Genomic DNA, 27,200 nt, shown 5'->3' on the forward strand with positions numbered 1-27,200 from the left:
CTGGTTTGGAAGTCCTCTCCTCACTGTCACCCTATTTATTTGTCTATCTCAGTGGCTCTCAACCTTTCCAAACTACTGTACCCCTTCCGAGAAGCTGATTTGTCTTGCGTACCCCTAGATTTCATCTCACTTAAAAACGACTTGCTTACAAAATCAGACCTAAAAATACAGACGTGTCCCAGCTCACTGTTACTGAGAAATTGCTGACTTTCTCATTTTTTTTACCATATAAGTGTAAAATAAATTGATTGGAATATAAATATTGTACTTACATTTCAGTGTGAGACCGGAGCCTGGTTTTCACTTGCCAGCCTTGTCTGAAACCTGAGCCCCAGACAGCAGGGCTGAAGCATGGCACTTAGCTTTACGGGGCCCCCTGTGGTGCATGGCCCTGGGAATTGCCCTGCTTGCCACCCCTGAATGTCGGCCCTGCACTTGTGATCCCTCTGAACCTGTCCCATGACCTCCCCGGGGCTGCAACCCCCAAGCTGAGAAACACTGATCTAGATGAGTTGAGTACCCCCTGGAAGACCTGCATATCACCAGGGGTAAGTGTACCCCTGGTTGAGAACCACTGGTCAACCTGGTAAGCAGGTGTGAAATAGGATAAAAAATGTGCAAACAAGTAATAATTTATAGTGGTCTGGTGCAGTTATTGGCACCAGAGCTTGAGATGTTATAACATGGCATGTGAGTGCAAATTTCATTAGCTACCAATCCACTCTGGCAGCAAGGGACTCACCTATTATCCTCAATTAAGATACTCTTCTGGGATGTGCTCTATGCTGTCTTCCGGGTGAAGCTATAGGAAATGAACTTATCAAAAGAAGGCACAGAGGGAGAAAAGCAAGGAAGTGCTACAGCTGTAAAATCACACACACTGTCTGAAAAGAACTATTGATTTTATAAGTAGTTATCCTTAGGGAGCAGAAATAACACACTGACGGTAAAAACATATTTGTCTCTTAGTTGAACAGAATCATCTAATGTTGTTTGTGTTACTAACTTTGAACAAATAGAAAAAAATATAGATGGGTCAGTTGACAAGTCTTTTGATTGTGTGTGAGAAGAATATTAAGGATGTGAAAACAGCACGGTGGCTGTGTTTTGTTTTAGGCTCTAGCTGACCATGAGGACGAACTCCCGGAACATTTTAGACCAGCACAACTTATCAAGGACCTTGCCAAAGAAATAAGATTAAGTGAGGTTTGTGTTCTTTCCATAATATTAACTACATCACGCATTTTTCGTAAACTGCAGCATAAACTGCAGAATTATTGAAATAAATGAATCCCTTTCTCATTACAGGAAAATTAATGGGAAATTTAGGAACAGTGATGTTGTCAAGGCATTCTATCTCCTGTGCTGATTGGCTGTTTGCGCCAAACCCCCTTTTACCCTGTCTCACTGTCTCTTCCTCAGCCTCAGTCCACATCTGCTCCTTCTCCTTCTCTTCTTTCCTCCCCTTCCTCTTCACATCTGCTCTGTCCTGTTCACTCCTCTCCCTTCATGTTCTCTTTAGCTAATCCCCACCTAACTCACTCCAGTCCCCCCACCCCCAAAATCAGGGACCTAATGTGATGTTTGCCGCCATCCTATTGATCACTTTGCTCGTATGTTACACCTCTGCCCATACCTTCACCTGCACTCTCTGTTAAGATTGTAAGCTCTTCGAGGCAGGGCCTGTTTACTGCTACTCTGATTGTACAGTGCCTAGCTCGACTGCTCCCTAGCCACTACTGGAATAAACAAGATTAATAATAATAATTATAACAACAACATGGCACCTGAACCTATAGGCCATATACAGTACGCCTCTTAACACACATGCTCACTACCCATTGATACTGGTGGGAGTCCTACAGTGGATCGAGAGTAATAGATAGCGCCATATATTTAATCACAGATGCACTATTATGCTCTGTCGTGTTTTGAGACTGACATTTAGTTTGCTCCACCTCTTTCCTACCCTTGCTTTAAGTCACTGACACTGAAATCTAGCTCTTCCTTTTATGCCTTTTTATGTAAAATCAGAATGGCAGCTTAAGCAGAAAATAATTTCTTTTTAAGTAGTCAGAAGCTGCTAATTTTAATTGTGCATCTTTTTACTGCTTATTTTACCCGGGAGTGTGAAACATGGTTCTGCTGCATTTATCGCATCTGAATTAATTTGAAATGTATTCTGTTATGTCTGATTTGCATTTTAAACACAAGACAGTCTAATTTCACAAGTTTTTTTTTCCATATTGGAATTCTCTGGATAAAAGAAAAGGAAAAATAAAACCCAGAGACCAAACTAAGGAAATATTGACTCTCTGCATCTTAAGGTGCAGTTAATTAATATTAGCTTCTTTGATATAAAACCAGCCTTTCTGCTTATGGAAGTATAGTCTTGTATGGGACAAGCATCCCGATACTTTAGAAAATCAAATGCAGCTTTACAAATAAGTCTGATAATTAGTATGTTTATCCAAAGTGGCTGTGGATCACCCCACTGGAGTCCTTAGTGTGGTGCATTTTTTTTTAATGGCACCTTTGTGCTACCATTCCTGAGTCCCCCGAGTACCAGTCCAGCCTCTGGTGGAGATTGAAGCACCTGTAATCTGTGCTGGCTGTCAGCAGCTCCCAGGGATTGTTCTGGGATGTGGGGATCAATTGGTTGTAAGGAAACCCCAGCCTCATCCCTTTTACCTGGCCACACCGTCTGCACTGGCAGCTGAGAGGGAACAGTGCAGGAGCATGCTGGAAAGCCGTAGGCTCCCTGAGGATTCCCCTATGTTTCCTGTCCAGCCTGGGCATGAGCATCCTTATCTTTATAAGAAGGTGTTGGGGTTTTATTTCCCATGAGGAAGGGAAGATACTGCAGAATAACTAACTGTCGTGAAGTTGGAACTGAATGTATTTCCATGCTCTGCCAAACTACAGAATGCTTTCAAAGTTAACAAAACAGAAGTGAGTGCCAGCGTGAAAGTAGAGGAAATCTGTCCTGTGGAGAAGCAGGAGGTGCCATCGCCTGTACCAGTGACTCCCCCTCCACCACCTGTAGAAAAAGTTCCGAAAAAAAAGGCTCCAAAAGCTGTGAAAACCCCCAAGCCCCCTAAACCACCCAAGCCCCCCAAACCTCCCAAACCGCCCAAAACTCCAAAAGTCAAGGGAGAAGGGAAGAAGAAAGGAAAGAAGGTGAAGGAAAGCCCGCCACCCGCCATTCCAAATCTGGACCTGCTGGAGGCACACACGAAAGAGGCTTTGACAAAAATTGAAACTCCAAAGAAGGGGAAGGTGCGTCACATTGTTCTAACTACTCTCAATAGTTTTTCAGTAGCATGAAGTAAGACTTACGTTCAGGAGTCTTATGCAGGAAAAATTAAAACACAGTAGTTGAAATCCTGGTTCCATCGATGTATTGAGAGTTTTGCAATGGAACCAGATTGCCACCCATTACATTTAATTGTTTAAATTTGGTTCTACAAGAAATAATATTAAGGCTTTTAAAAAGTAGTTTGTATGCAGTTTGTGAAACTTGCCTATGAAGCAACAGGTAGGAGATGAAAGCATTCTTTATAGTGACCGTGGCAAGGGAGAAACAAAACTAATTTTCTAATTTCTCGGAGCATTAATGTTTGATTGAATCTCCAGCTATTATGTCAAAAAGAATCAGTCAGTGTGATTTTTTGTGTGTGTGTGTGTAAAATATTTCTGTCTTCCAGACGATTCAGCTATATGTTTAAAAAGGGGGAGATAATTAACTTGGGAAAATTGGAGCTCATCTCCTTCCTGCTTAGGAGTATATGGTGATTTTTTTTACAGGCTGCAAAGAATGTTTTAAGTGTTCCCAATAAGGAAGTTGTTAATAAGCAAAATGAGGTGGAGAAATTTGAAATTCGAGAGCACAATAAGAGCAAAACGGAAGCCAAATGGAAATATAAGGTAAAGTCTGTTGTTAACTTGTGCTGCCACCCTGGACTACAGTGGCACACAGCAATGGGAAACACTAGAAATTGGGGAAGAAGCAGTGTATCTTCTAGCAGAGTATAGTACAAACAATATGCAAATATAGGTCCTAATCCCAGATTTGCTCATTGGTTTCACAAAGTGTAACTCCTCTGAGTGCTTTGGTGTTGCTCTTGATTTACACAGGTGTAAGCACACAGAGAATCAGGCCCCCCCAAAATTTTGGAAAGACGTTAGAATAATTATGGAAAATTAAAGAGAGATTTTCAGTCAGACAATAATTGTAGACAGCACTGAATAATCCTGCCTCTACTCTGAAGTCATGATTCTGATCGAATTACACCAGTTTAAATCTGCAGTAACTCCAGTGAAATCAGTAGACTCACAATGGTGTCAAACCAGAGTGAGAGAGATCCAGATCAGACCCTATACATTTAAAAGTTTGCCTCATTGAGACAGGCTCCTGAGATACATAATGTAGGTTGAATTCACTCCTGGAGTGCAATAATCTTACTCCAGACTATTTTGGAGCAACACAAAGAATGTAATCCATAGCATTCATCCTGTAATAGCTGCAGTCTTAATTTCAGAGCATTCTGCAGGCTTCTTATGAGAAAGGATTAATCATTCCTTAAAATGAAACAAAACTGTGGTTTACTTACCCCCCCCATCCCTAACACACACATGCCTGCCAAAAATACATAAAAAAGAGAGAATAACTATGTCTTCCTATTGTCAGCAAAGAAGCTGCTCTCGTTGAGCCAGATCACCAGATGATGACTGGTGGTGGTAATGTATTTTAATAGACACCAGTTGAGCATAGTGCCCATACAGTTTAGAAGAGAGCAAGGGTTGTATTTAAAAAACAAAACAAAATTTTAACTGATTTGATGTTAAATCCAGAAATATAAAACACGTAATGTAATAATTATTGCTTCTACTGTAGATTAAGGGGCCAATCCCTTCCAGAGGGAAAAGGAAGTATTATCGTATCCCATCCTTTTAAAAAAGGGTGCCTGTAACTGCTAAGTTGTTAGATGTGTGATGTAAAAGTGCATTCTCTAAATGAGCAGGTCTCAGAGAGAGATTTGCTGCTTGAGGGAGCCAAAATAAGGATTGTTCCCTGTTGCTCTTGACTCACTGGATCCAGGCAGATCCCAGTTTCCAAGTTTCTTCTATGTAACAAGTTCAAAATATTGACAATGGAGGGCAATATCATTCTGCCACAAAGACAGCTTCTGCCAGTGGGTAGTCCCAAGGAACTGTTTGGATTAAAAGAACTGGTGCAATGAAATGAACTTGATTGTGATGGCTTTGATTCCGTAACATCCTCTACTGCTATTAGTCTGCAAACTATTAGTAAGGGGGAACAAGTACATATGTTGGATTTTTCACATGTCAATGTGTGGTTAAAACCACTTCCCAAAAAATGAAACCAAGGAAATGTTGAAAATTTAAGCATATGCTTCTTTGCAAGAAGAAATGAGTGCCAGCGTGAAAGCAGAGGAAATCTGTCCTGTGGAGAAGCAGGAAGTGCCGTCACCTGTACCAGTGACTCCTCCTCCACCACGAGTAGAAAAAGTTCTGAAAAGAAAGATTCCAAAAGCTGTGAAAACCCCCAAACCGCCCAAAACTCCAAAGGTCAAGGGAGAAGGGAAGAAGAAAGGAAAGAAGGTGACCCAATGCTTAGTTTTGCCCTTAGTTGTGTGGGTACAGTTCTGATAGAAGCAGCAAAGAATCCTGTGGCACCTTATAGACTAACAGACGTTTTGGAGCATGAGCTTTCGTGGGTGAATACCCACTTCCTCAGATGCATGTAATGGAAATATCCAGGGGCAGGTATATATATGTGTGCTAGCAAGCAAGCTAGAGATAACGAGGTCAGTTCAATCAGGGAGGATGAGGCCCTGTTCCAGCAGTTGAGGTGTGAAAACCAAGAGAGGAGAAACTGGTTCTGTAATTGGCAAGCCATTCACAGTCTTTGTTCAATCCTGAGCTGATGGTGTCAAATTTGCAGATGAACTGAAGCTCAGCAGTTTCTCTTTGAAGTCTGGTCCTGAAGTTTTTTTGCTGCAGGACAACTATTTCAAATTTGATGACAATATATATCTCCAGATCAGTGGCACTGCTATGGGCACCCGCATGGCCCCACAATATGCCAATATCTTCATGGCCGACCTGGAACAACGCTTCCTGAGCTCTCGTCCACTCACACCCCTTCTCTATCTACGCTACATCGATGACATCTTCATCATCTGGACCCATGGGAAGGAGACTCTGGAAAAATTCCACCATGATTTCAACAGCTTCCACCCCACCATCAACCTCAGCCTGGACCAGTCTACACGGGAGGTCCACTTTCTTGACACCACGGTGCAAATAAGTGATGGTCACATTAAAACCACCCTATATCGAAAACCCACCGACCGCTATGCCTACCTTCATGCCTCCAGCTTCCATCCCGGGCACATCACACGATCCATTGTCTACAGCCAAGCACTGAGGTACAACCGCATCTGCTCTGACCCCTCAGACAGAGACCAACACCTACAAAATCTCCACCAAGCATTCTCAAAACTACAATACCCGCACGAGGAAATAAGGAAACAGATCAACAGAGCCAGACGTGTACCCAGAAGCCTCCTACTGCAAGACAAACCCAAGAGAGAAACCTACAGGACTCCACTGGCCATCACATACAGCCCCCAGCTAAAACCCCTCCAACGCATCATCAAGGATCTACAACCCATCCTGGACAATGATCCCACACTTTCACAGGCCTTGGGTGGCAGGCCAATCCTTGCCCACAGACAACCTGCCAACCTGAAACATATTCTCACCAGTGACTGCACACCACACCATAATAACTCTAGCTCAGGAACCAATCCATGCAACAAACCTCGATGCCAACTCTGCCCACATATCTACACCAGCGACACCATCACAGGACCTAACCAGATCAGCCACACCATCACTGGTTCATTCACCTGCACATCCACCAATGTAATATACGCCATCGTATGCCAGCAATGCCCCTCTGCTATGTACATCGGCCAAACTGGACAGTCTCTACGGAAAAGGATAAATGGACACAAATCAGACATTAGGAATGGCAATATACAGAAACCTGTAGGAGAGCACTTCAACCTTCCTGGCCACACTATAGCAGACCTTAAGGTGGCCATCCTGCAGCAAAAAAACTTCAGGACCAGACTTCAAAGAGAAACTGCTGAGCTTCAGTTCATCTGCAAATTTGACACCATCAGCTCAGGATTGAACAAAGACTGTGAATGGCTTGCCAATTACAGAACCAGTTTCTCCTCTCTTGGTTTTCACACCTCAACTGCTGGAACAGGGCCTCATCCTCCCTGATTGAACTGACCTCGTTATCTCTAGCTTGCTTGCTAGCACACATATATATACCTGCCCCTGGATATTTCCATTACATGCATCTGAGGAAGTGGGTATTCACCCACGAAAGCTCATGCTCCAAAACGTCTGTTAGTCTATAAGGTGCCACAGGATTCTTTGCTGCTTTTACAGATCCAGACTAACACGGCTACCCTCTGATACTTGAGTTCTGATAGACTTCACTGGGAAGAGCACCCGGGTAAAGGCCTGATTCTGGAATGCACTTAAGCTCATGCTTAAGACCATCCCCATTTAGGATAGCACTTAAGCACAAGCTCATCTTTAGGCATATGCTTAGCAACCATTGTCTTCAAAGGGACTTAAGCGTAAGTTTAAAGTTAAATGTGTACTTAAGTGCTATCATCAACAGGGATGCTTTCCTGAATTGGGCCTAACTGAGGTGAAAACTAAACCATTTATATATCTACATTTCTGTGTGTGAGCATATGCGTACACATTCTGTGTATCCTAATTATTTAGTAATAAATACCAGAATTTGCTTAGAAATCTAAAAATATTGGTAACACATTAACCTAGTTTTGTTGCTGTTTTCATGATTTGCAGAACAGTAAACCAGATTCATTACTAAAAATGGAAGAGGAACACAAATTGGAAAAGACACCTTTATCAGGAAATAAGGACAATAAATTTACATTTTCTTTCTCTAACAAGAAACTGCTCGGGTAAGTAAAAATATGGCAATACACATTGAATTATAAAGGATAAATATACTATATGGATGGGGGGGGGGCTTAGACAGAGAGATGACAAACTTGTCCTTATGTTCAAAAGTAAAAATTGTGCTTATATATTTATTATTTTTAAGTACCGTAAGTAAATTCTATTTACAATATGCTTAAAATATGTCTTAGTTATGAAATCAGATCCCTATTAGTGGTTTTACAGAGATAGTAGCAGTTTAGATTATTTTGTGTATGTATTGTTTTACACTGGTTTTCTACTTAGAATGTGTCAATTATAAATCTCTATTACTGGTAGTTTATATCTTAGATGTAAAAACTTGCCCTAGGCTAAAACACCAGTATTTTTTCTTTAACACTTTTTTTAATCCCACTTTTCTCAGTCATAAAAGAAAAAAATCCCCTATTTTCTGCCATGGTTCTAATATTTACCTGATTAAATGAGACCTGGATCACTGAGTAAATAATATACATTTAAAAAAAATACTTGAACTGGTAGTCAGTGCAGCATTTCACTGGAGCTATCCCGGCCTTCTGGATGTGTTTCCGAACACACTGTATATGCTCCTTATAGGGACACATTCTGCCTGATTCTGCACTGTGATCTATCCCTATGTGCCATTTGTAGTTGACTAGGTGCCCTTCTCTTCTTCTCTCCTCTTGCTTTGTCCTCCTCATCTCCCTTTCTTTTCCTCTTTTCTCTCGTCCTCCTCCACAGTTCATTTTATTGCAGGCCTATTGATTGAAATGAGAATGAGTCAGTGGTAGGTGTGGTTGGGACACTCAACCAGGTGTTCTGGCTGCTACTGTTATATTGGCATCAATACTGGGGAGAAATTCCACTGTGGTCAATGAGTCAAATCCTGAGCAGTCCTGGCCACCTGCAACTCCCACTGGCTCCATCAACATTTATCGATTATGAGGAAGTGCTTGTCTTGCTCCTGCCCTAGAGACCACCATCTCCATCTCAATAGCTGAAAGAAACGCATGCATGCTAATGGAGACCACATCGCAGTGCTTGTTAGTTGCTCTATTCCCAATCCAGGCAGAGCACTCTCATCTCTAGAATTTGATCTGACAAAGCCCAAATGTATTGGCCATAATGGCAATTTGAAAGGTTTATCTGTTCACTCTGGCAGATGCTTGAGGATGGTGTCTTAACTGGACTAAGCTTTAATTGAAGGCTGGAGGGATATTTTTCTGAGTTGACTTCTTGTCAGTTTGAGTTTTTATTTTATACTGTATGCACGTCTCCCCGGAGATTAACCTGGGCACATTCTACATAAATCAACTAAAAATGGAATGCAAGGATTTCATGTAGTATGTGGGTATTGCATATATGTTGATTGTATTATGGTCTAGATCATTAGCAGGTAGAAACCAATAAAGCTCAATTGACAAACCAACAAAGCTCAACGTAGTGCTCATTTGAAGTCAGTGGAGCAACTCCAATTTGCACTAGTTGAGGATCTGGTCCTGTGAAACCTGTGAAAAACAATACACATGCAAACCAATGTGAACTGCCACTCTATCTTTAAAACTACCATGCTCTGATTCCCTACATGTATAAGAAATGTTACCTTGATATGTGGCTGTGTGTCTCCTTGATACATTTTCCGTGTGAAAATGTAATCATTTTGGATTTTATAATATTTGTCTCTATAGTTCCAAGGGAGTCAAAACCCAGTTGAATCCTAGTGTGTTTGGGTCGCTGCAAAATTTTAAAGAAGATAAAACAAAACCTGTGCGGGATGAATACGAGTACGTATCAGATGATGGCGAACTGAAAATTGATGAATTTCCAATTAGAAGAAAGAAAAACACTACGAAGAGAGATTTACCTTGTAAGACTTCATCCTGTTTTGTCTATATTTGTGCAATTAAATTGTATCCAATTCTTCAGAACTACTTTTTAAAGTTATTGTAAGTTTTACAATAAATAACGAACATGTATAGGTTACTTGCAGCACAAGATTTAAAATAAATACAATGGACTTAAATTGTATTCTGAGGCTGTACAGGTTGTTTCTGGAGTTAGTGAAAGGTCTGTCTCAACTTTAACTGTTGTTTTTTTTTCAGTTTTATCAGATAAAAAAGAAACGCTACAACACACACCAGTTAAGAAGCCAAAGGTGGAATCAGTATTGTATAAGGTATTCTATTATTATCATACCTTTCCCTGTTGTATCTGTGTGCCATTACACACATTTAGAAATACATTAAGGGCTTGATCCTATGGGGTGCTGAGTCCTCTGACCTTGATCCACCTAAACACATGTGAGTATTGAGTAGCCTCAACGAAATAGTCATTGAATTACATTTGCAGCCACTCTAAAGCCACTTCACGCTGCCAGAGTGGTGTAAAAGGGCCTTACTGTAAATGAGGATCAGACCCTTAATGTACTAAAAACTTGTAGATTTCTGGGGGGAGGGATAGCTCAGTGGTTTGAGCATTGGCCTGCTAAACCCAGGGGTGTGAGTTCAGTCCTTGAGGGGGCCACTTAGGGATCTGGGACAAAAATTGGTCCTGCTAGTGAAGGCAGGGGGCTGGACTCAATGATCTTTCAAGGTCCCTTCCAGTTCTAGGACGTTTGTATATCTCCAATTATTTATTTATTTATTTACTTTGTATCCAACTGTAATGTCTTTTCATTTCGCTAACTAGAGGTGGCCTGCTGTTTCTGCAGTGGATTGCATTGATATATTTTAGCAGATCGGAGTCAGTTGTTACTGTCGTTTGATTGCTCATGTATTGTCCACTGCAGTGGGGAATGTAAACGGAGTCTAGGACCTGTTAAGCATTCTGCAGAATTTTATTGTTAGACACCTCTCCACCCAAATGAGGTGAATGGCTCAATTCTCTTGCCACAGGACACCAGGAACTCCCACTGTCTTCCAGTGGTGGCAGGGTTGGGCACCTGTCTCATGATAGACTGGCACAGCTGTGGCAGATGTATGCTCGGTCTGTGTGGGGAAGGAAGATGGCATGTGTCACTCACAGCAATTCCTCTGGACAATTAAGAAGCAGAGTTAGTGGACTGCAAGGATAGTCCTGTCCATTCTTCCTTATCCAGACTCATGGTACCTGCATGGCGGAAAATGAAGACTGTGGGAAAATTAGGGAGCTGGAAAGTTTTCAGGGAGGTTAGGGACAGGGCTGGTTGGGGAGAAGAAAAGACAAAGAAATGAATAGGAAATAACTTTACAGGAACAAGATGTTGTCACTTTCCTTCCCTTTCCCTGGGAAAAGGGAAGTAATACAAAACAGAGACATGACCAGGAATGATGGACAGCTTTGTAAGCAGGTAACTAGAGAAGGAGACAGAGCATGAAGAATCATGTACTTCTCTGGAGGGTGAGTGGGACCCGCTCGGCAGTGCTCACACTGGCACTACATTGCTGGCTCTGTTCTACGGACCTGGGCTCTGTTCCAGGACTCTTTCCTGGCCTGTAGCAGTAAATGAGTTCCACTACTTTTTCATTTTCTTTGGGCACTGGTCAGCATTAATGCATTTCTACACAGTACTTTCAACAAGTGAATCTTAAAGTAATGTGAGCAGCGTGTTAGCATAGCTGGTGTTTTATATTACAGGATGCCCATGATGCCTATTACATGATAACTATGGGCTTTATTTACTGAGTATATATGAGGGATTTTCTTTGCTTGTCATCTCTCTCACATCTATAATGCCCCCAATTCAGCAGGACACTTAGGTACATGCTTAATGTTAAAGTGCTTGAGCACTCTCACTGGCTGCAGTGGGACTGTTTATGGTCAGAGTTCAGGAAAGCTCTTAAGCAGATGCATGGGTCCATTCCTAGTCAGGATAACATTAGAGCACATGCTTAGAGTTAAATAGGGGACAATTTGCAGGCCTATTATATGATTTGAATCACTTGCAAGAAGCAAGGTAGACTGTTGACATAAACTGTATATATCCAAGACATTCAGATTTCATGAATAGTGTAGACTTCTTTAACTGTGTTTGGGGAGACATGATGGCTCAAGGAACTTTAAGGGCAATCAGAACTTCTCACCTGTACATTCATTCATGGTTACAGTCCAGTAGTGACTCAAAATTGTTACCATTAGAACTGAGCGAATAATTGATTTTTTTTGGTTCAGTGTTTGAACTGGAAAAAAATTGTTTAATTTCAAACTGAAACTGAATTTTTTCAAAATGAAATGTACAAATGACCCATTTTGACTTTAAAAAAAAATCCTCGTCTTTTATTCGCCCCAAACCATTGGCTGAATTCAGCTTGAATTCATAAATAGTTTTGGTTGCCCCAAAGCTGCATTTTTGGGCAAATTTACTGTTTGATTGAAAAAATTTCTCCCAGCTCTCATTCCCATTTGATGTGTCCACCTAACTGATGTGAAATGAGATGACGGTCTCAGTGCAGATGCTAGAGCATAAATGTTCATAATACAAAACCAGTAGCAATTGGCATCCTTTCTTGGTGGTCTTAGCAGTGACACAAAGCACTGGATAGTCCTGAAGAAAGAACACTCTCTAACTTGGGGGCAGGGATGCCTTCAGAAGAAGAGTGAGGCACATTGGAAAGGTAGCATGGGGAAGCTTGCACTGCTGTTGCCTAGATGATAGATAAATAGGGGACTTCCATAAGTCTGGCACTCCTCAGAAGCATTGAATTGACTCTGAAAAGATAATATAACAACAAAGCCATCAGGAGACCCGTTCAAACTGTGCCCCTAACTTTTATAGTGAAAGCAAAGTAACAGTTTTGTCCTCAAGTTTTTGAGGGATGAAAACTATTTGACAGCTTGCTGACTAATGTAGCTTGTTACCTTTTTTTTGAGCCTTTTTACTTGCTTTGACAGAGTGATGAGTCATCAGATGAAGATTCACTTCACATTGACACAGAGGCAAAGCCAGGTCGCAACTCCAAAGTGAAGAAAGAGAGTGGAAGTTCGGCAGGAATTCTAGATCTTTTGCAGGCGAGCAAGGAAGTTGGGGGTTTAGAGTATAACACCAACAGGTAGGCACAGCTGGCTGACGATCGCTCTCTTAAAGCAAAATAATGCTCTGTTTCATGTGTGCAACTAACACAGGGATTTTGCAATTTAGTAATCACTTTTTCTGCAGTAAACTAGCTCCTTCTGTGTCCCATGCCTTGGAGGTGAGCAGGCGGAAAAGGTCCTGGTGGTATTATTATAAAATTAGAGGCATTCCCAGCTGTAAATGCTGAAAATCCACCGAAGAAATAACAATAAAGTAGATGATTCATTCTAAAGGAGACAGCTCAGTTAATGCAGCTTGAGAACAACATTAATTTATGCACCAATCAACTTGCATTCATTTTATAACGCTTGCTACTGTCCACACAGTCCTGATTATTGGCTGTTTGGAAGAAGAAAAAATTCAAGAAGCAGAAAATGGCTGTAAGAAGTAATTTCTCTAGAGGACATTAAGCATAATATGGGTCTTCGTGGATCAGTCTGGGGCCTTGCTCATCTACAAGACTATATGTGTACTGGAAATGTTTTAGCAGAGGCTATTATAAGTGTGATACCAAAATCAAACGTGATACCAAAATCTTTGCAGTCTGGCTAATAGTGAGAAATGCTGTGAGACTTTTAACACTGTAGTGTTAAACCCAAAACTGGAAACTATTAACGGGAAAGGAAAATATTTTAGAGCTGCAAAATTTGGATCCAAATCACAAACACCCCAGACATAAGGGCTGTTTGGACCTGTGACTTTAGTTCAGGCCCATCTCAATTAAAACATACATGTTAAATATCCCAAATCAATGCAAGGCAAATTTGATCTGTCCCCTAGTCCAGCAAGGTATTTAAATGCATGCCTAATCTCAGCATGTGAGTAATCCCATTTACATTAATGGGACTGCTCACATACTTAATAGCTGCTTGATCTGGTCCCCTGTGAGCTCAGCCCAAGGAACAACTCTCAGAATAGTGCCTTGCAGGAGAACCACGACTACTAGTGATTTTGAGGTGAAGTAGCTGATGCAAAGTGTTGTGCCTGCTCCCCAGTGAATCCATGGTCCTGGCCAGGCTGTATTTCTCCTCTAATGGAAACCACAGAAATTCACCATATTGATCTTCTCTAACATACACTGTGTGTGTCCTACCTGTGTGGGGCCTCCCTGCTTTGGCTCCCCTGCAGAGCGGCCCTGTTCGTCAGATTTCAGCCCCATTGAGCCTGCTTGTGCAGATAAAGGCTCTGGGTCTCCGGCCCACTGACATCAGGAGGGGGCCCATCTCTTCAGTCCACCCTGGCATAGTCCACTTCCTCTTGTCCTTTAAAAAGAACAAAATAAATACCTCCCATGTACATGTCAGAACAATTTTCCCTTCTTGCTTTCTCTTCTCTCCCATCATCTGTATGATCATACATCTAATCTGGGTCCAGCCTTACTTATCTCACTCACAACTGCAGTCCCACTGAGTAACGAGAGCAAACTTTGGCCCTTGATTTCTAACTTCCGTTCAGCAAAGCCTATGTCTGTAAAAGGCCATGCTACCTAGGGCCTAAAACCTAGGTGAAGGACCTGGGGTGCTGTATAAATAATAAAAATATCTGGGAATGCCTAGCACCCTGCAGGAATATGTTCTGTTTAGGTGGTACTGACATCGTCTGACGTTTTCAGCAGAGAAACAGAAACTTGGACTCAAATGTTAGGGACATAAAGGGAGAACAGCTTTACTAATGTTTTATTTTAAAATGACCATGTATTTGTAATTATTAACCGTACCACTGTGTTGTGATAGTGATTTGGAGACTTGCACAAATTTTTAAAAATAATTCTTTAAAAGGCTTTGTAGTTCTTTTTGTATAGGCACTGGACTGGAACTGAGGCGACCTGGTTTCAGTGCCTAGCTCTGTCACAGACTCCCATTGTGACTTTGGTCAAGTCATTTAATTTCTCTGTGCCTCCATTTCCCATCTGTAAAGTGAGGATGATGATGATTTCTTTCTCCTGTCTTTTGTCTGTCTTGTCTGCTTAGACCGTAAGGTCTTCACGGCAAGGGTTATCTATTAATATGTGTTTGTGCAGTGCCCAGCACAATGGAGATCTGGGGCATCTAGGTTCTACGGTAACACAAATAATAATGTAAATAAATGTAAATATACAATTCTGGGAGAACGTACCAAAACCAAGGAGTGCACGATAAGTGGAGTGCTTTCCTGTAAAAGCCTTAAGGTGGTTAGAGAACAGTCCTGCACAGCTTATTCAGTCAATGTCTTCTGAAATCAGTGGGAGTTTATGCCTGCTTAAAAGGTGTGTACAATCCAGTTCTTAGTATGGGAGAATCCAGGAAGCTGTTAGCCTAGATGGCGTCATTCAGTAAACAGGATTTACTGACCCTGGGAAAGAAAGCAAATCAAAATAAGTAGTTAAGATTCAAGGATACTTAACAGTTGTGGTTAACAGGGATACAGAGACTTTAAACGTCCTCGCTACACAGAAAAAAAACCTGAACATTGTCATTCAAGGCAGACTTGATGAAGATGATGTAATTAATAGAGTGAAACCTGGTCCAGAGGCCACCCTTGGTAGGCAACCTCCAGTCTTAAGAGACTGCCCCAGTGTGTATTCCAGACTGTACTGAGTACCCGTTGCTTCATTTTTCGAGAGGACCAATTTATTAGTAGCACTTAGGAGCAGCAGATCTCGATGTGATTTACAAAGGCGCACAGTATCCTTAGCCCCATTTTACAGATGAAGCAATGAATTTTTGTAAGTTATTCAAAACAGGTTTCACCCTCTTCACCAGTCACAAAGCTTAATAGTTGTGTATGACAGACACTAACCACAGTATTTTGTAAGCACAGAGTATCTTCCCAGAGCTGCCACACCTAGGTTGGAAATGTCAGCTGTCAGGCTGGATCATTGGGAAACCCTTCGGCTGCATCACTGTCGGTTTGCAGCAGCCGCTCTCTCTCCAGCCCTCCTGTGGATTCCATGTTGTCTCAGGATCCACGTCTGGAGTAAATATGGTTGAACACTACACAGAGGTTATGGGAGAGCTGGGAGGGAGCATGGAGCTCAGAAGGTGCAGGTGTTACTCTCTCCTTCCTTCCACTGGGTGTTTAATTTTTCTTGACACAGTTTCTAAACTGCAGCTTACAGTTATGAAAGGGCCTTGGTAAAGTGGAGTGAGCTCTTTCCAGAGGAGGTTCCAAAGAAGAAGAAGATACTATCTATCCATTAAGAAATGCTGGAAATTAAGAGCAATGCAGATAATTCCAACAGAGATGCTTCACACTCAGTAGTGAGCATATGGAATAAGTTGCCAAGTGAAACTGTAGCGGCAAATAGTACTAGTGAGTTTAAAAGAAAACTGGTTTGCTTTGTGATGGGACGGGATTGAAGTGTAGAGTGCCAAGAAAGGCAGTAGAGGTGCAGATAAACCTGAAGGAGGGAGACTTGTGGAGCTAAAGGAGTTTTTACCCTGCAGGAGTTCATGACGTGGCTGCTTACTCTGCCATTCAGACAGCTGTGTGAGACATGGGAAATGAACTCTGTGATACAGAACTGCTCTTTGGAAGTTACTCTTGCTGGGATACATGTATCATTTAAACTCAGAGACATCTTTGCAGAGTTTTGGGGGAAACCTTGTCACTTGACTGACCCAAACTAAATTTGCAGCTGGCAGTGGTGGAACTACTACTGTAGACAAGGCTCAAAGCGGGGCTACACAGGTGTAAAAATGCCAGGACCGTGTGTACACAAGGTCTGTTTTTTCAGTGGGGGGAGAGGGGAAGAAGGGGGTATTAAGGGGAAGAGGAAGGAAGCCTAGATTAGAGAAGGCTGGTATCTCTTGGAGACCAGACCTAGTTTTAGCTAATTGCTGCTTTTGCCTAGGTGGAGGCAATTACTGCTTACCATCCGCTAAAGACTGTTTTTGCAGAGTTGAGTAACCACCTTTCAAAAGGCAAGTCCTAAGAGATGGACCTGAGTCACAAAGTTTGGATCTGATTCCTGGTCTGCACGTTCCCAGAGCTTGGTTTGGACCCATCTCTAATTCCTTTACAATTAGTAATAAATATACACCTTTTAACCTGTAACTTCTTTTCTTTCTCTTCCCCTCAGCGCCATCTCCCTATCTAAATGCTACATCAGAACTCTTCATCGGATTAGAGAACAACTTTTATTAATTCCATTTTCACCTAACAGATGTAGTTTAGTTTTCTTTTCATATTTACACTTAAGTTTCTCAAAATTATTAAATACATCTTACTGAGGGGGGCATCATGTTACTAGACTTGCTTACAACTGTGTTTGTAGTGGGATATGACAGCAGAATAGAGTCTATAAAACATAAGAATTATTAAAATTTGGTTCAGCCATTTTTGTTACATTGGGTGTATGACAGATAATGAGGCTGGCTGCTTGTTTGCAATGTATCAAATAAACGTTTGGGAAAGTTACGATAATCATTGGTGCTATTCCATTGACTTCAATGGGTCACAGAGCCATTCAATAACAGAACAGGAGTTAGCCCTCTCATTTTTCCTCCCCTTGTACCAGGCACTGTATCCAGTGCATTCATAGCCTTTATGGCTTCTGAAATCTAAGTCTAAAATGCCATAATAACTAAATTCTGCATGAATTACTATATTGTGTGTTGTAGCTTCATGGGAACATGTTGTATCACTTTTGGATCTTACATAAACAATTGGGTTTTGGTAGTGTGGGTATAAGCTTGAGTGAAAAAAGCTCCTGCCTAATGAAATTATTATATTTCATTTCATAATCACTCATTTTTTTATTAAATATATATAAACATTTTTTTAAATAGGAAAAACTCCCGAATATACACATGTACTACAATGCAAATGCGGTACTGTTTGGTTTCCCTACCACGTATTAATAATTCCCATCTTTCTATGGTTTTGGTTTTTCTTCCTCACCAATCAGCTAAAGTGGAAACGCTTTTCTTGGACACTCCACAAACCATTACTTAGTCAAACTGGTCTTGATCCACTGATCCAGTGGGAGTTGGATCAGACTCTGGGCCACAGCTGTGCCCACAGTAGGTTGGGCTAACTTTGGAACTTAAAATCTCTTATTTTGTGTGAGATTTCCCCCATCTATATCGTTTTAATGAGCTATGATGTTACGCCTACTGTATTGATACCCTTTTGTCAGTTTGAACGTTTCCTTTGCATGTGGAGTGTGCAATGGCTGAACCAAGTTTTACTAAATTTTACTATGTTTTACAGATCAAGATTCTGTGTGAGCTGACAGTTTTCAGTGCAGTACCTCTTTCGGTTGCTGAGATGTAAGCAGCTGAAAATCACCAGATGCTTACTACACAGTGAACAATTATTGAAGTAAGCTAATTCCCCCTCTGGTCTCAAGGGTGACAACTTTTTCACGCACTAGTAAAGTATCTTTTAAAGGGGAAAGGAAAAAAAATACAGCAGAGGAAGTTACAAAAATGCAAAACCACTTGCAAAAAGGCATTAATTTATTCCAGTAAATTGCACAAAAATATCCTTTTCGCTAACCCTCCCCAAATCCTCTCCTTTAATACAAGCGGAACAAAAAGTGAACAGGATATGCTCAGTGACAAAGCAGCGACTAGTTCTGCACATTGCTGCATATTTTAGTAGCTCCATCCAGTTTGGGGGCTGGTACAATTGTCTGCAAGGTTCTCTGTTCCCATTTTCTTATCATTTTCAAGGTGGGTGTCTTCATTGTTTTTAACTAACAGAAAGTTTACTTTTATAAATGGTATTTTAAAAAATTTCCAAGGTTATAGAAAGAGAACATGGCTTTCCAAAGGTTAATAATTGCTTTCTGTTTCTTGTTCTACATTTTGTCTGGCTTAGAAAGCAGAACAAAAATGACAATGCATATCTGCAAGAACATGGCCTAATGAGAAACACTTTGCCTTATATTTAACTGTCTGTCTCTTTAAGAGGTTTTTACACACATGTTGAGTTTGTGGTTTGACTTTCAGAATTGCTGGTTTTGATCAGATTCCACAATTTATTTGTTAAAGCTTGTGTTGCTTTAGGCAATTCCTCTCTAATTCTCCAATTTGGTGGACAGTTTTTGATGGTCTGTTTCCACTGTTTTGAGAGTCTAGTGTTTGAGACAAACTGCTGAGCAAAATATGAAGAAAATATGTTAATTTTTTTAGATTTTGTGTACAATATGAGTGCAACAGACAGATAACAAAGGTGTTTGACATGATAATGGGAGGATTAAAGTGTTCTTCACCAAATAAATGTCTTGATGTTCTTTTTCATTGATTCACTAGCTGCTAAAACTGGCTTAACTCATTTTTAGGATTATTTATGATTGTGACTAGTTTCAAGAAACTTGCTGAATGTGTTCATGTTACTATGTCTGGAATCCTAAAAACCTTCAAAAAGGATTAAGTTAGCATTGAATAGGAGAATGTGACATGCTGTTGCTAATTTGCCCAGGAAATGTTCGGTATTAGTGGTTTCTATTGAATAGCGGTTTAAAAAAAACCACACACAACTTCATTTTGTCAGTGGTTTTTGCACTTTGTTTGCCTGAGCTTTAAAGAGTTGTAAGTATTGAGTACCTGCCTTTTCAGAAATTGCTTTTTTGTACTGTCTGAAGAGATTAATTTTCTTTGGCATTCTAGGGAACCTGTTTTTCTTCCCTCATTAAACCTATGTGCTATGTAGAACACTTCTTTTTTTAGCTTACCACTTTTCTAGAATTTTTACATACCCTTTGACATCAACCTACCACTGCAGGAATAAAACTTTTACAAAAGCTACATTTTTCTGGTGAAATAGTAATCATCTTGTTTAACATCTCTCTGAGCCTGATTGCATTTTGACAGCTATGAATATCTGTCAGGGATAGTGTAGGTCTACATTTTCTCAAATTCTTTTGCAGGTTGTATTCATCAGTCTGTGTATACTGGTGCATAACTGTTCCTGGCTATTCTGTCCATCAGACACCAGTAGTAATGCAAAACCAGTAATAAATGCATAACTCTAGTCATATTCCCACTTTCCTGAATCTTTATTCTGCCTCTCAACTTATCCTATTCTTCGTCTCTGTCGGGATAAGACACAAAGTCTAGCAGCTTATTCTGTTTCCTGAAGTCCTGTTCTTCTGCTTGGACCACAAGGAAGAGAGTAAAGAGATGTGAGAGGGCATCTCATACAGTAGCACAAAAAGTTGCGCTCCTTTTGACCTTGCTATAAAATTCCTCCAATTTATGGAGTTGGGATTGTCTTTACATCTTTAAGCAGTTTCTGTTCCTCTCTGGGGAAGGAGATGATCGAGTCCTCTCTAAATATAGGGGTATAACTAACTCCCTTTGATGCTAATGAGGTATTCAATAGGGATGGAGAATAGACCCTTGAGTGACTGCAATTTATTTGCAAAGGTGTAGTGAACGGGTTTCTAGGCCAACAGAGTTAGAGGACAAGGAAATTTGCTTCTTACTCCTGTGAGCACTCAGGGTTAATAGTCCATCGCTTTCCCCTCTAACTGAAACATCTCATTTTACCCTCTGTCTGGAAGTACTTAGATCCCACCTTATTCTCACCTCAGCTCTTTTTGAAGTAGCTCTGATCTCCTGATATAGCAGTCCTTTCAGGTGGTACTCTAGTGTAAGGAAGGCCTTCCTTCCCCTTCCTTTTCAGTAGAGCCTGACTTCTGTTCCAGGAGCATATGTTGGGATGTGGGGGAGTAAGCTGGAAAAGGTCACCTAGGCCATCCCAGCCTGTGCTGGATTTGTCAGTACTGTTTGTGAACTGCAGCAAAAAGGGTTAGCATTGATCTTTTAAAAAAAGTATTTAAATTTCTTGGTTATGGTAGAAATCTATAAAAAGCCCTTACTTTGGGTGTTACCTGTGTAATTTTAAGGTGATGTATTTTGTGACTGTGATCTGTATCTAACTGTATCATTGCAGAATGTAGTTTGAACAGTACCCTGAGCACCCTGAGGGGTGGTGGTCAGGGAGAAGGGCTATTTACAAGTATCAGAGGGTAGCCGTGTTAGTCTGGATCTGTAAAAGCAAAGAATCCTGTGGCACCTTATAGACTAACAGACGTTTTGGAGCATGAGCTTTCGTGGGTGAATACCCACTTCCTCAGATGCATGCATATTTACAAGTATTTAGTTGTTGTTATAAAACCCAGGCCAGTGCAGTTATCTGAGAATAGATTTTTATCAAACCAAACACCCCAAATACCTGAAATGTACACGTTCTGCAGTGATGGAAATCCTGTTAATATGCTTAACTATCTTGCTGGCTCAAGGCCTAGGAACTCATCTCCAGGAGCGTGAGGCTTTTAGATTGGGCCAATATTTTATCTAATTAAAAAAAAAAGAAAATTCAGACACCACTAATAACAAATTTTACTCCTAAAAAAGAACCAGAATGTCTAAACAAACACACACCACAAATGAGAAGCCATATGTTATGTTCTAGTGCAAAATATCAGCTCTGAACATAGGATCCGAGCCTTACAGTGTAGAACAGAATTTTCACTGTGTTCACAGAGCTGCAGCTGCAGGGTCCCCTAAACCCTGTCATACTGCACTTGTGACCTTCAGGATCTAACGGTGTCCAGCCTTGTGTGTGGCATTTGTGTAGGAGATGCTTGGAATGCAGTTCTTTCATTGGATAGATTCAAATGCTTAGGTTTCCTTTCTTTGGTGGGGTGGTAGTGAATGAAAATGAAAGAAGGTTGCTCAGCAGTGATGGGCAAACCTTTTTTGTTATCTTGTTTGAGATTAAGGGTGAAATTTTCAAAAGCACGTCAGTGACTTAGGCGCTCACTGAATCCTGTTGACTTGCCATGAAGCATAGACTCATAAGTCTCGTTTGAAAATAAGACTTAGGCTCTCAAGTCACTGAAGCCGCTTTTGAATATTTTACCCTAATTTTTTGTCCCGCTTCTCTGCTCCACTTATAGAAGAGGAAATAAAATACATGCCATTAGTTTACTTGTGATGAATTTGGCAAATCTGCAAAACTCTAAGCAAACACTGTGAACATAAGAACAGCCATACTGGGTCAGACCAAAGGTCCATCTAGCCCAGTATCCCGTCTTCCGACAGTGGCCAATGCCAGGTGCCCCAGAGGGAAGGAACAGAACAGGTAATCATCAAGTGATCCATCCCCTGTCGCCCATATCCAGCTTATGGCAAACAGAGGCTAGGGACACCATCCCTGCCCATCCCAATTAGTAGTCACTGATGGACCTATCCTCCATGAGTGGACACAGTGTTTGAGGGATGGTCATTTGATCACAGTGGAAGACATCAGTGAGTCAGTTCAGAATAAGAACAGAGTGCCATATCCTCGGATAGTAAAACTGGCTTAAGGTCTTTGACTTCAGTAGACCTACTCTGATTTTCACCAGCTGAGGATCTAGCCAAGAAAGATTTTGTAGAAAGTCTCCTGTTTATTTCTTTTGACTACTAGGTGTTGCCCCTCATTTACTGTTAGGTCTTGGCCGACGCACCTTGGAGCTTGGCTCATCCAAGCTTGGCTCATCCAAGTTAATATGTAACTCATCATCATTCTCTTCTAAAACGGGTACTGGAGTCATGACTATGTTGATTATATTTTCCTTGGGTTACCAGTTTTTTGTTGTGGGGAGAGTCACTTGGTTACTCTCCTCACTCGCCCAAAATATGACTTGTGAAAAAGTATTCACGTAACTAAATTTTGGAAGATTTCCTGATTTTTAGTTCAAATCTCTGTTTTCCCTTTTAACCTTCTATGCTTGATGGGTTTATACTTGGTATAACTTTATTTCCCATAATAAACACCTACACAGTGGTGAGGCCATTAATCCTGAAAGCAAATTGAGCTGTATTTACAGTGAATACTGTTTATTTCATGTTGTTGATTTGGTAATTAGCTTAAAGCCCTTTATTTTGTTAATGTTTTCCCTCAGTCAGCCACCTGCATCTCCCAGCACACAGGAAGCAATCCAAGGAATGTTATCAATGGCAAATCTCCAGTCTTCTGACTCTTGCCTGCAGACTTCATGGAGTACCAACCAAGCTAAAAATAACTCTATCTCAGCCCAAAACTCAAAAAAAACTGGGAGCAGTAACAACAAAAATGCAGGCAAGCACTTACTGAAGAAGAGCACAAAAAACAGTATTGACATTGAAGACTATGATGACCAGGACCACTTAGATGCCTGTTTTAAAGATTCTGATTATGGTGAGAGAAAACAAATTAATTTCTATGGTTATGACCCCGATTCTGAAAGTATTTATGTATGTGCTTAATTATACACTTCTAGTTAGTCCCACTGAGGTCAAGGGAACTGCTCTGGTATATACATTTACTCAGTGTTTGCATGCTTCCGGGGGGCCTATATTGCTAGATTGGTCTGTATAAAGTAGGCAAGATTAAAGAGAGAGACTAGATTGGCTAGATAGACAAGGGTGAAGAGCTAGATTCGATTAAATTAGATAGGAATAAATTGATTAGAATAAACACATTAGACACTTGAGATTAGATAAACAGATTAAGCTGATTTTATTCAGATTGAACCCAAACATATTACACTTTTATTTAGTAAAGGAAAAAGATTTTAACAAGCACAGCAGTGGAGCCAAAACCATGATTAGCCAAATCCCAAATCATATATTTAATTTAAAAATAGAACTTTATGCAGTGTACCATGAAACTCGGATAGGTAGAATGAAATGACTATCAGAGAGGCTGTCAGTAAAGAACCCCTCAGTTAGATACGATGAGGTCATGATCTTAAGTTTTAATGGCAAGCATGCTAAATTCTGCGTTGAAAGGAAAAGAGGGATTTTTGAGACTACTACATCAAGTTTACTATATTCTGGAAGCGAGATTTTAATAATATGAAAAAGCAGCCTGCGTGCGTGTGCATGTGTGTGTGCGTGCATGTGTGTGTGTGTGTGTGCGCGCGAGAGAGCAGGTAAGTACTAACACTCATAGAAAGATAAAACCACATAGTCATGCAGGGCTCAAGAAGGGTATGCAGCTCTTTAGCAATGTAATACAAATGTTACTTTAAAATACTGCTGCTGACTATTACCCTTAAAAAACATCATTGAAATCTGCTTTCTCTGTTAGATACACATATATTAAAGTTCACATTGAAATGCTTAATGAAAACAAGACATTTTGAAAATACTGTACATTTAAAAGAAGTTAAGTGCATCTTGTTGGTTTGCAGTTACAGCACCTTGTAGGCGCATCAATCAGGATAAATTACATGACAAATTTTGTGAAAGTGTAATTTATACACATGATCTACATGTGACAATGGGAAAACGGACAGGGTGATATTTTAAACCCCAACGTTCTTGCTAATTATATATTTATGCTACTATTTAATGTGTTTTCTTTGTTGTAAGCAGTCTGAGTTTATAAAGACTCCATTTGTACTGCATCTGGTCAGCAGATTTTCGGTTCAGGGGCTAAATTAAGCAGTAACATTATAACCATACATTGCTTTAACAGGCAAACATTGAAATCAAAATTAAGTGCACATTTAAAAAAAAAAACCAAAACCCTCTATCGAGGAGTCTTAGTGTGTCTATACAGAGGATTGAATAAAACTCAAATGATATTGTTACCATTCACCCAAAAGAACTGTAAATGTTCATGGAGAGAACAGTTCAGGTGGCATATGGCTGCAGAAAAAAACATTTTCAAGGTTTTCATAAACACCACCTGCCCTCAGTCCATTTATCTCTTTACCACTGAGGTATTTGTAGAGCGACTGGAAGGGTTTGATGTTGTTATACAAGGTACTGCTGATGACAGTTAGCACTTCGATAGCACCTAATACATTCTCTTGCCCTTCCCCTCATGTGGGTTGGTCACTAATTATCCACCTTTTACTGAAGGGGAAATGGAAACGCAGAAGAGTTAAGTAACTTGCTCCAGGCCACACACTGAGTGAGTGGCAAAGCAAGCCAGCAGTCCCAGGTTCCCCGTCCCATTCTCTGCCCACTAGATCCCACTGCCTCTGAAGGTTTCACAGCTGCATCTATGTGTGAGCAAAACCCAATGAAATTTAGTGAAAGTGAAACAAAATGTGAAAGGCAGAGATGTTGAGTGTTTCCGAATGTCTCACAGAACCCTAATATTTGCTAACACAGCTGGTTCAGGCAAACGTGAGCAAGGATTTTCTTCATATATTTAACAATAATACACCTGACTTTTCAAGCATCATTTAGTGAATGACTGGGGGAAAACAAAGCAAAACAAATCTGAATATTTTTTTTGTGGGGTGGGGAGAGGGGAATGAAGACAATCTGGGACCTTAGGCATACCACAACACAGGTCACCATGCCTCAGACTCCTGTCTGAGCCCACCCTCGCCCCCATCTCCACACACACACACAGAGCGGCAGAGGTTCCCTGTCCCTCTCAGACTGACAAGGTCGGTAGCATGGAATCACCTTCTGTACCTTAGGAATGGCAATTCCCCCTTCTTGGGAGCAGCAGGGCTTTGTGCTCTCCCCCAGAAAGGCAGGGTTGGGAGGAGAGGGGCACCCCAGGACTTACCTGCTTGGATGGGTAGGTGGGCCAGGCCTGCTGCATTCCTCCTCTCCAGTATATGCAATCATTTGCTGCATCGTATTGATGGGACTCTCCAGAGTGGCTCGTAAGAGTTAATACTCTGTTCACACCTCTCAGAGCTATGGTTTCAGGCTACCTGCAGGCTCAGGCAAGCATCACTGCATCATTACACTTGGGTCATATTTTCAAACTGTTTTCACCACTATGGGGGCTGAGAACTTATCTTTTTTAAAATGACATTGAGATTCTGATGTGATCACATCAGTCCAGGAGCAGGGGCCCTCGGCATTGGCCTGCAGTGAGCCTGTGCTTTAATCCAGCCCTGTTTTTTCCCGTCCCTGCCAAAGAATCCATCAGATAGAATCTTTTGAAAACAAACAAATCCCATTCATTGTTTAAAAGAAGGCTCTGTCCTCTGAGAAGGGGAGGGAACAATTACTTTGATTCGTTAGCCAGGATCATTTGAGATACTTAGCTGGGCTTGAAAGTAAAACTCTGAGGATCAAACTGGGGAGGAAAAGCCCCCAAACATAAAGAAGAAGGCAAAAGTTCCCCTCCAGCATTCCCTCCCCTGACTCCCAAGCCTTTCCATGCTCGAGCTCCCAGGCTGGGGGGCTATAGATCCAGAAGGGGCAGAAGGTAGAAGGAGCTGGGAATAGATCTGTTTGTCTTGGTGCTGGATGGGAGCAGGAACCAGTGAAAACCAGTACTGAGAGCCAGGGTCCTGAGATCTACCCTGAACCTGGGACACTAACGAGCATAGGGGTGGTGAACTCCCTTCTCATTAATGGAGGACAATCCTCTTCCCTCTGACAGAAGCCTTGTGAGTGAGAACTCACTGTGTCTTCTGTTTCCTACATTTATTTTTCCTCATGTGGGGACAATTTGACCCTTTATTTTTAGTCACTCAGTAAGACGTGTGTGGTTCACAATGAGCAGAGAGGGGGGAAGAGGTCTTGAGGGAGCGAGCTGTGTCAATGCCATCCCAGCATGTTTAGCAGAGCAGCATTTTATTGAATACAGTGGGGGATTTTATGGAGTAATAATTTTAATGACTGATAATCTGAGAATAGCTCTGTGTTTTGGCCAAGAGCCTGTGCCTGTGGCTTAACTGGACCAAATTCCACGTGCCCCATACAAGGCCCATTAAAATCAGAAGGAGTTTTTCCCGCAGACCAACATTAGCACTGGACCCATGTACTGTAGAGTCAACCGCTCTGTTTACTCAAAGAAAGGTCTAAGAAGTGGCATTAATCACATACCTCTCACCCAACCAGTGTGGTCAAAATAGGGCTATTCAGCAAACTGGCAAGCAGCCACCTCTCGGGGGTATCCAATGGCCTCACTTTTATCCTGATATTAGAATCACAGAACTGGAAGGGACCTTGAGAGGTCATCTAGTCCAGTCCCCTGCACTCAAGGCAGGACTAGGTATTATCTAGACCATCCCTGACAGGTGTTTGTCCAACCTGCTCTTAAAAATCTCCAGTGATGGAGATGCCACCACCTCCCTGGGCAATTTATTCCAGTGTTTAACCACTCTGACAGTTAGGTAGTTTTTCCAAATGTCCAACCTAAACCACCCTTGCTGCAATTTAAG

The 27,200-nt window shown here is 41.2% G+C and overlaps 1 protein-coding gene and 1 long non-coding RNA gene across 6 annotated transcripts in view; one reads left to right on the top strand and one right to left on the bottom strand.

Annotated features, from left to right (window-relative positions):
• Positions 1-27,200, top strand: part of PHF2 (PHD finger protein 2) — a 152,010-nt gene that overhangs the window by 114,064 nt on the left and 10,746 nt on the right. For 2 of the 3 annotated variants that reach the window (XM_050957743.1, XM_050957744.1), the window contains 8 exons: positions 1,117-1,206; positions 2,926-3,279; positions 3,808-3,927; positions 7,927-8,045; positions 9,729-9,907; positions 10,143-10,216; positions 12,910-13,067; positions 22,974-23,248. In XM_050957743.1, coding sequence (XP_050813700.1) covers positions 1,117-1,206; positions 2,926-3,279; positions 3,808-3,927; positions 7,927-8,045; positions 9,729-9,907; positions 10,143-10,216; positions 12,910-13,067; positions 22,974-23,248 — 1,369 coding nt within the window. Of the gene's footprint in view, positions 1-1,116; positions 1,207-2,925; positions 3,280-3,807; positions 3,928-7,926; positions 8,046-9,728; positions 9,908-10,142; positions 10,217-12,909; positions 13,068-18,283; positions 18,389-22,973; positions 23,249-27,200 lie in introns of those variants that run through there. The other variant, XM_050957745.1, reaches the window with a different exon arrangement.
• LOC127053370 (uncharacterized) overlaps positions 1-27,200 on the bottom strand; it is a 30,656-nt gene that overhangs the window by 2,322 nt on the left and 1,134 nt on the right. For 2 of the 3 annotated variants that reach the window (XR_007775012.1, XR_007775010.1), the window contains exons 2-4: positions 21,257-21,378; positions 14,184-14,352; positions 743-802 (exon numbers count right to left, since the gene is read on the bottom strand). This is a non-coding gene — a long non-coding RNA (uncharacterized LOC127053370). Of the gene's footprint in view, positions 1-742; positions 803-14,183; positions 14,353-15,205; positions 15,411-21,256; positions 21,379-27,200 lie in introns of those variants that run through there. The other variant, XR_007775011.1, reaches the window with a different exon arrangement.

The sequence above is a fragment of the Gopherus flavomarginatus genome, chromosome 6 (genome assembly GCF_025201925.1).
Source record: "Gopherus flavomarginatus isolate rGopFla2 chromosome 6, rGopFla2.mat.asm, whole genome shotgun sequence".
Taxonomy (NCBI): domain Eukaryota; kingdom Metazoa; phylum Chordata; order Testudines; family Testudinidae; genus Gopherus; species Gopherus flavomarginatus.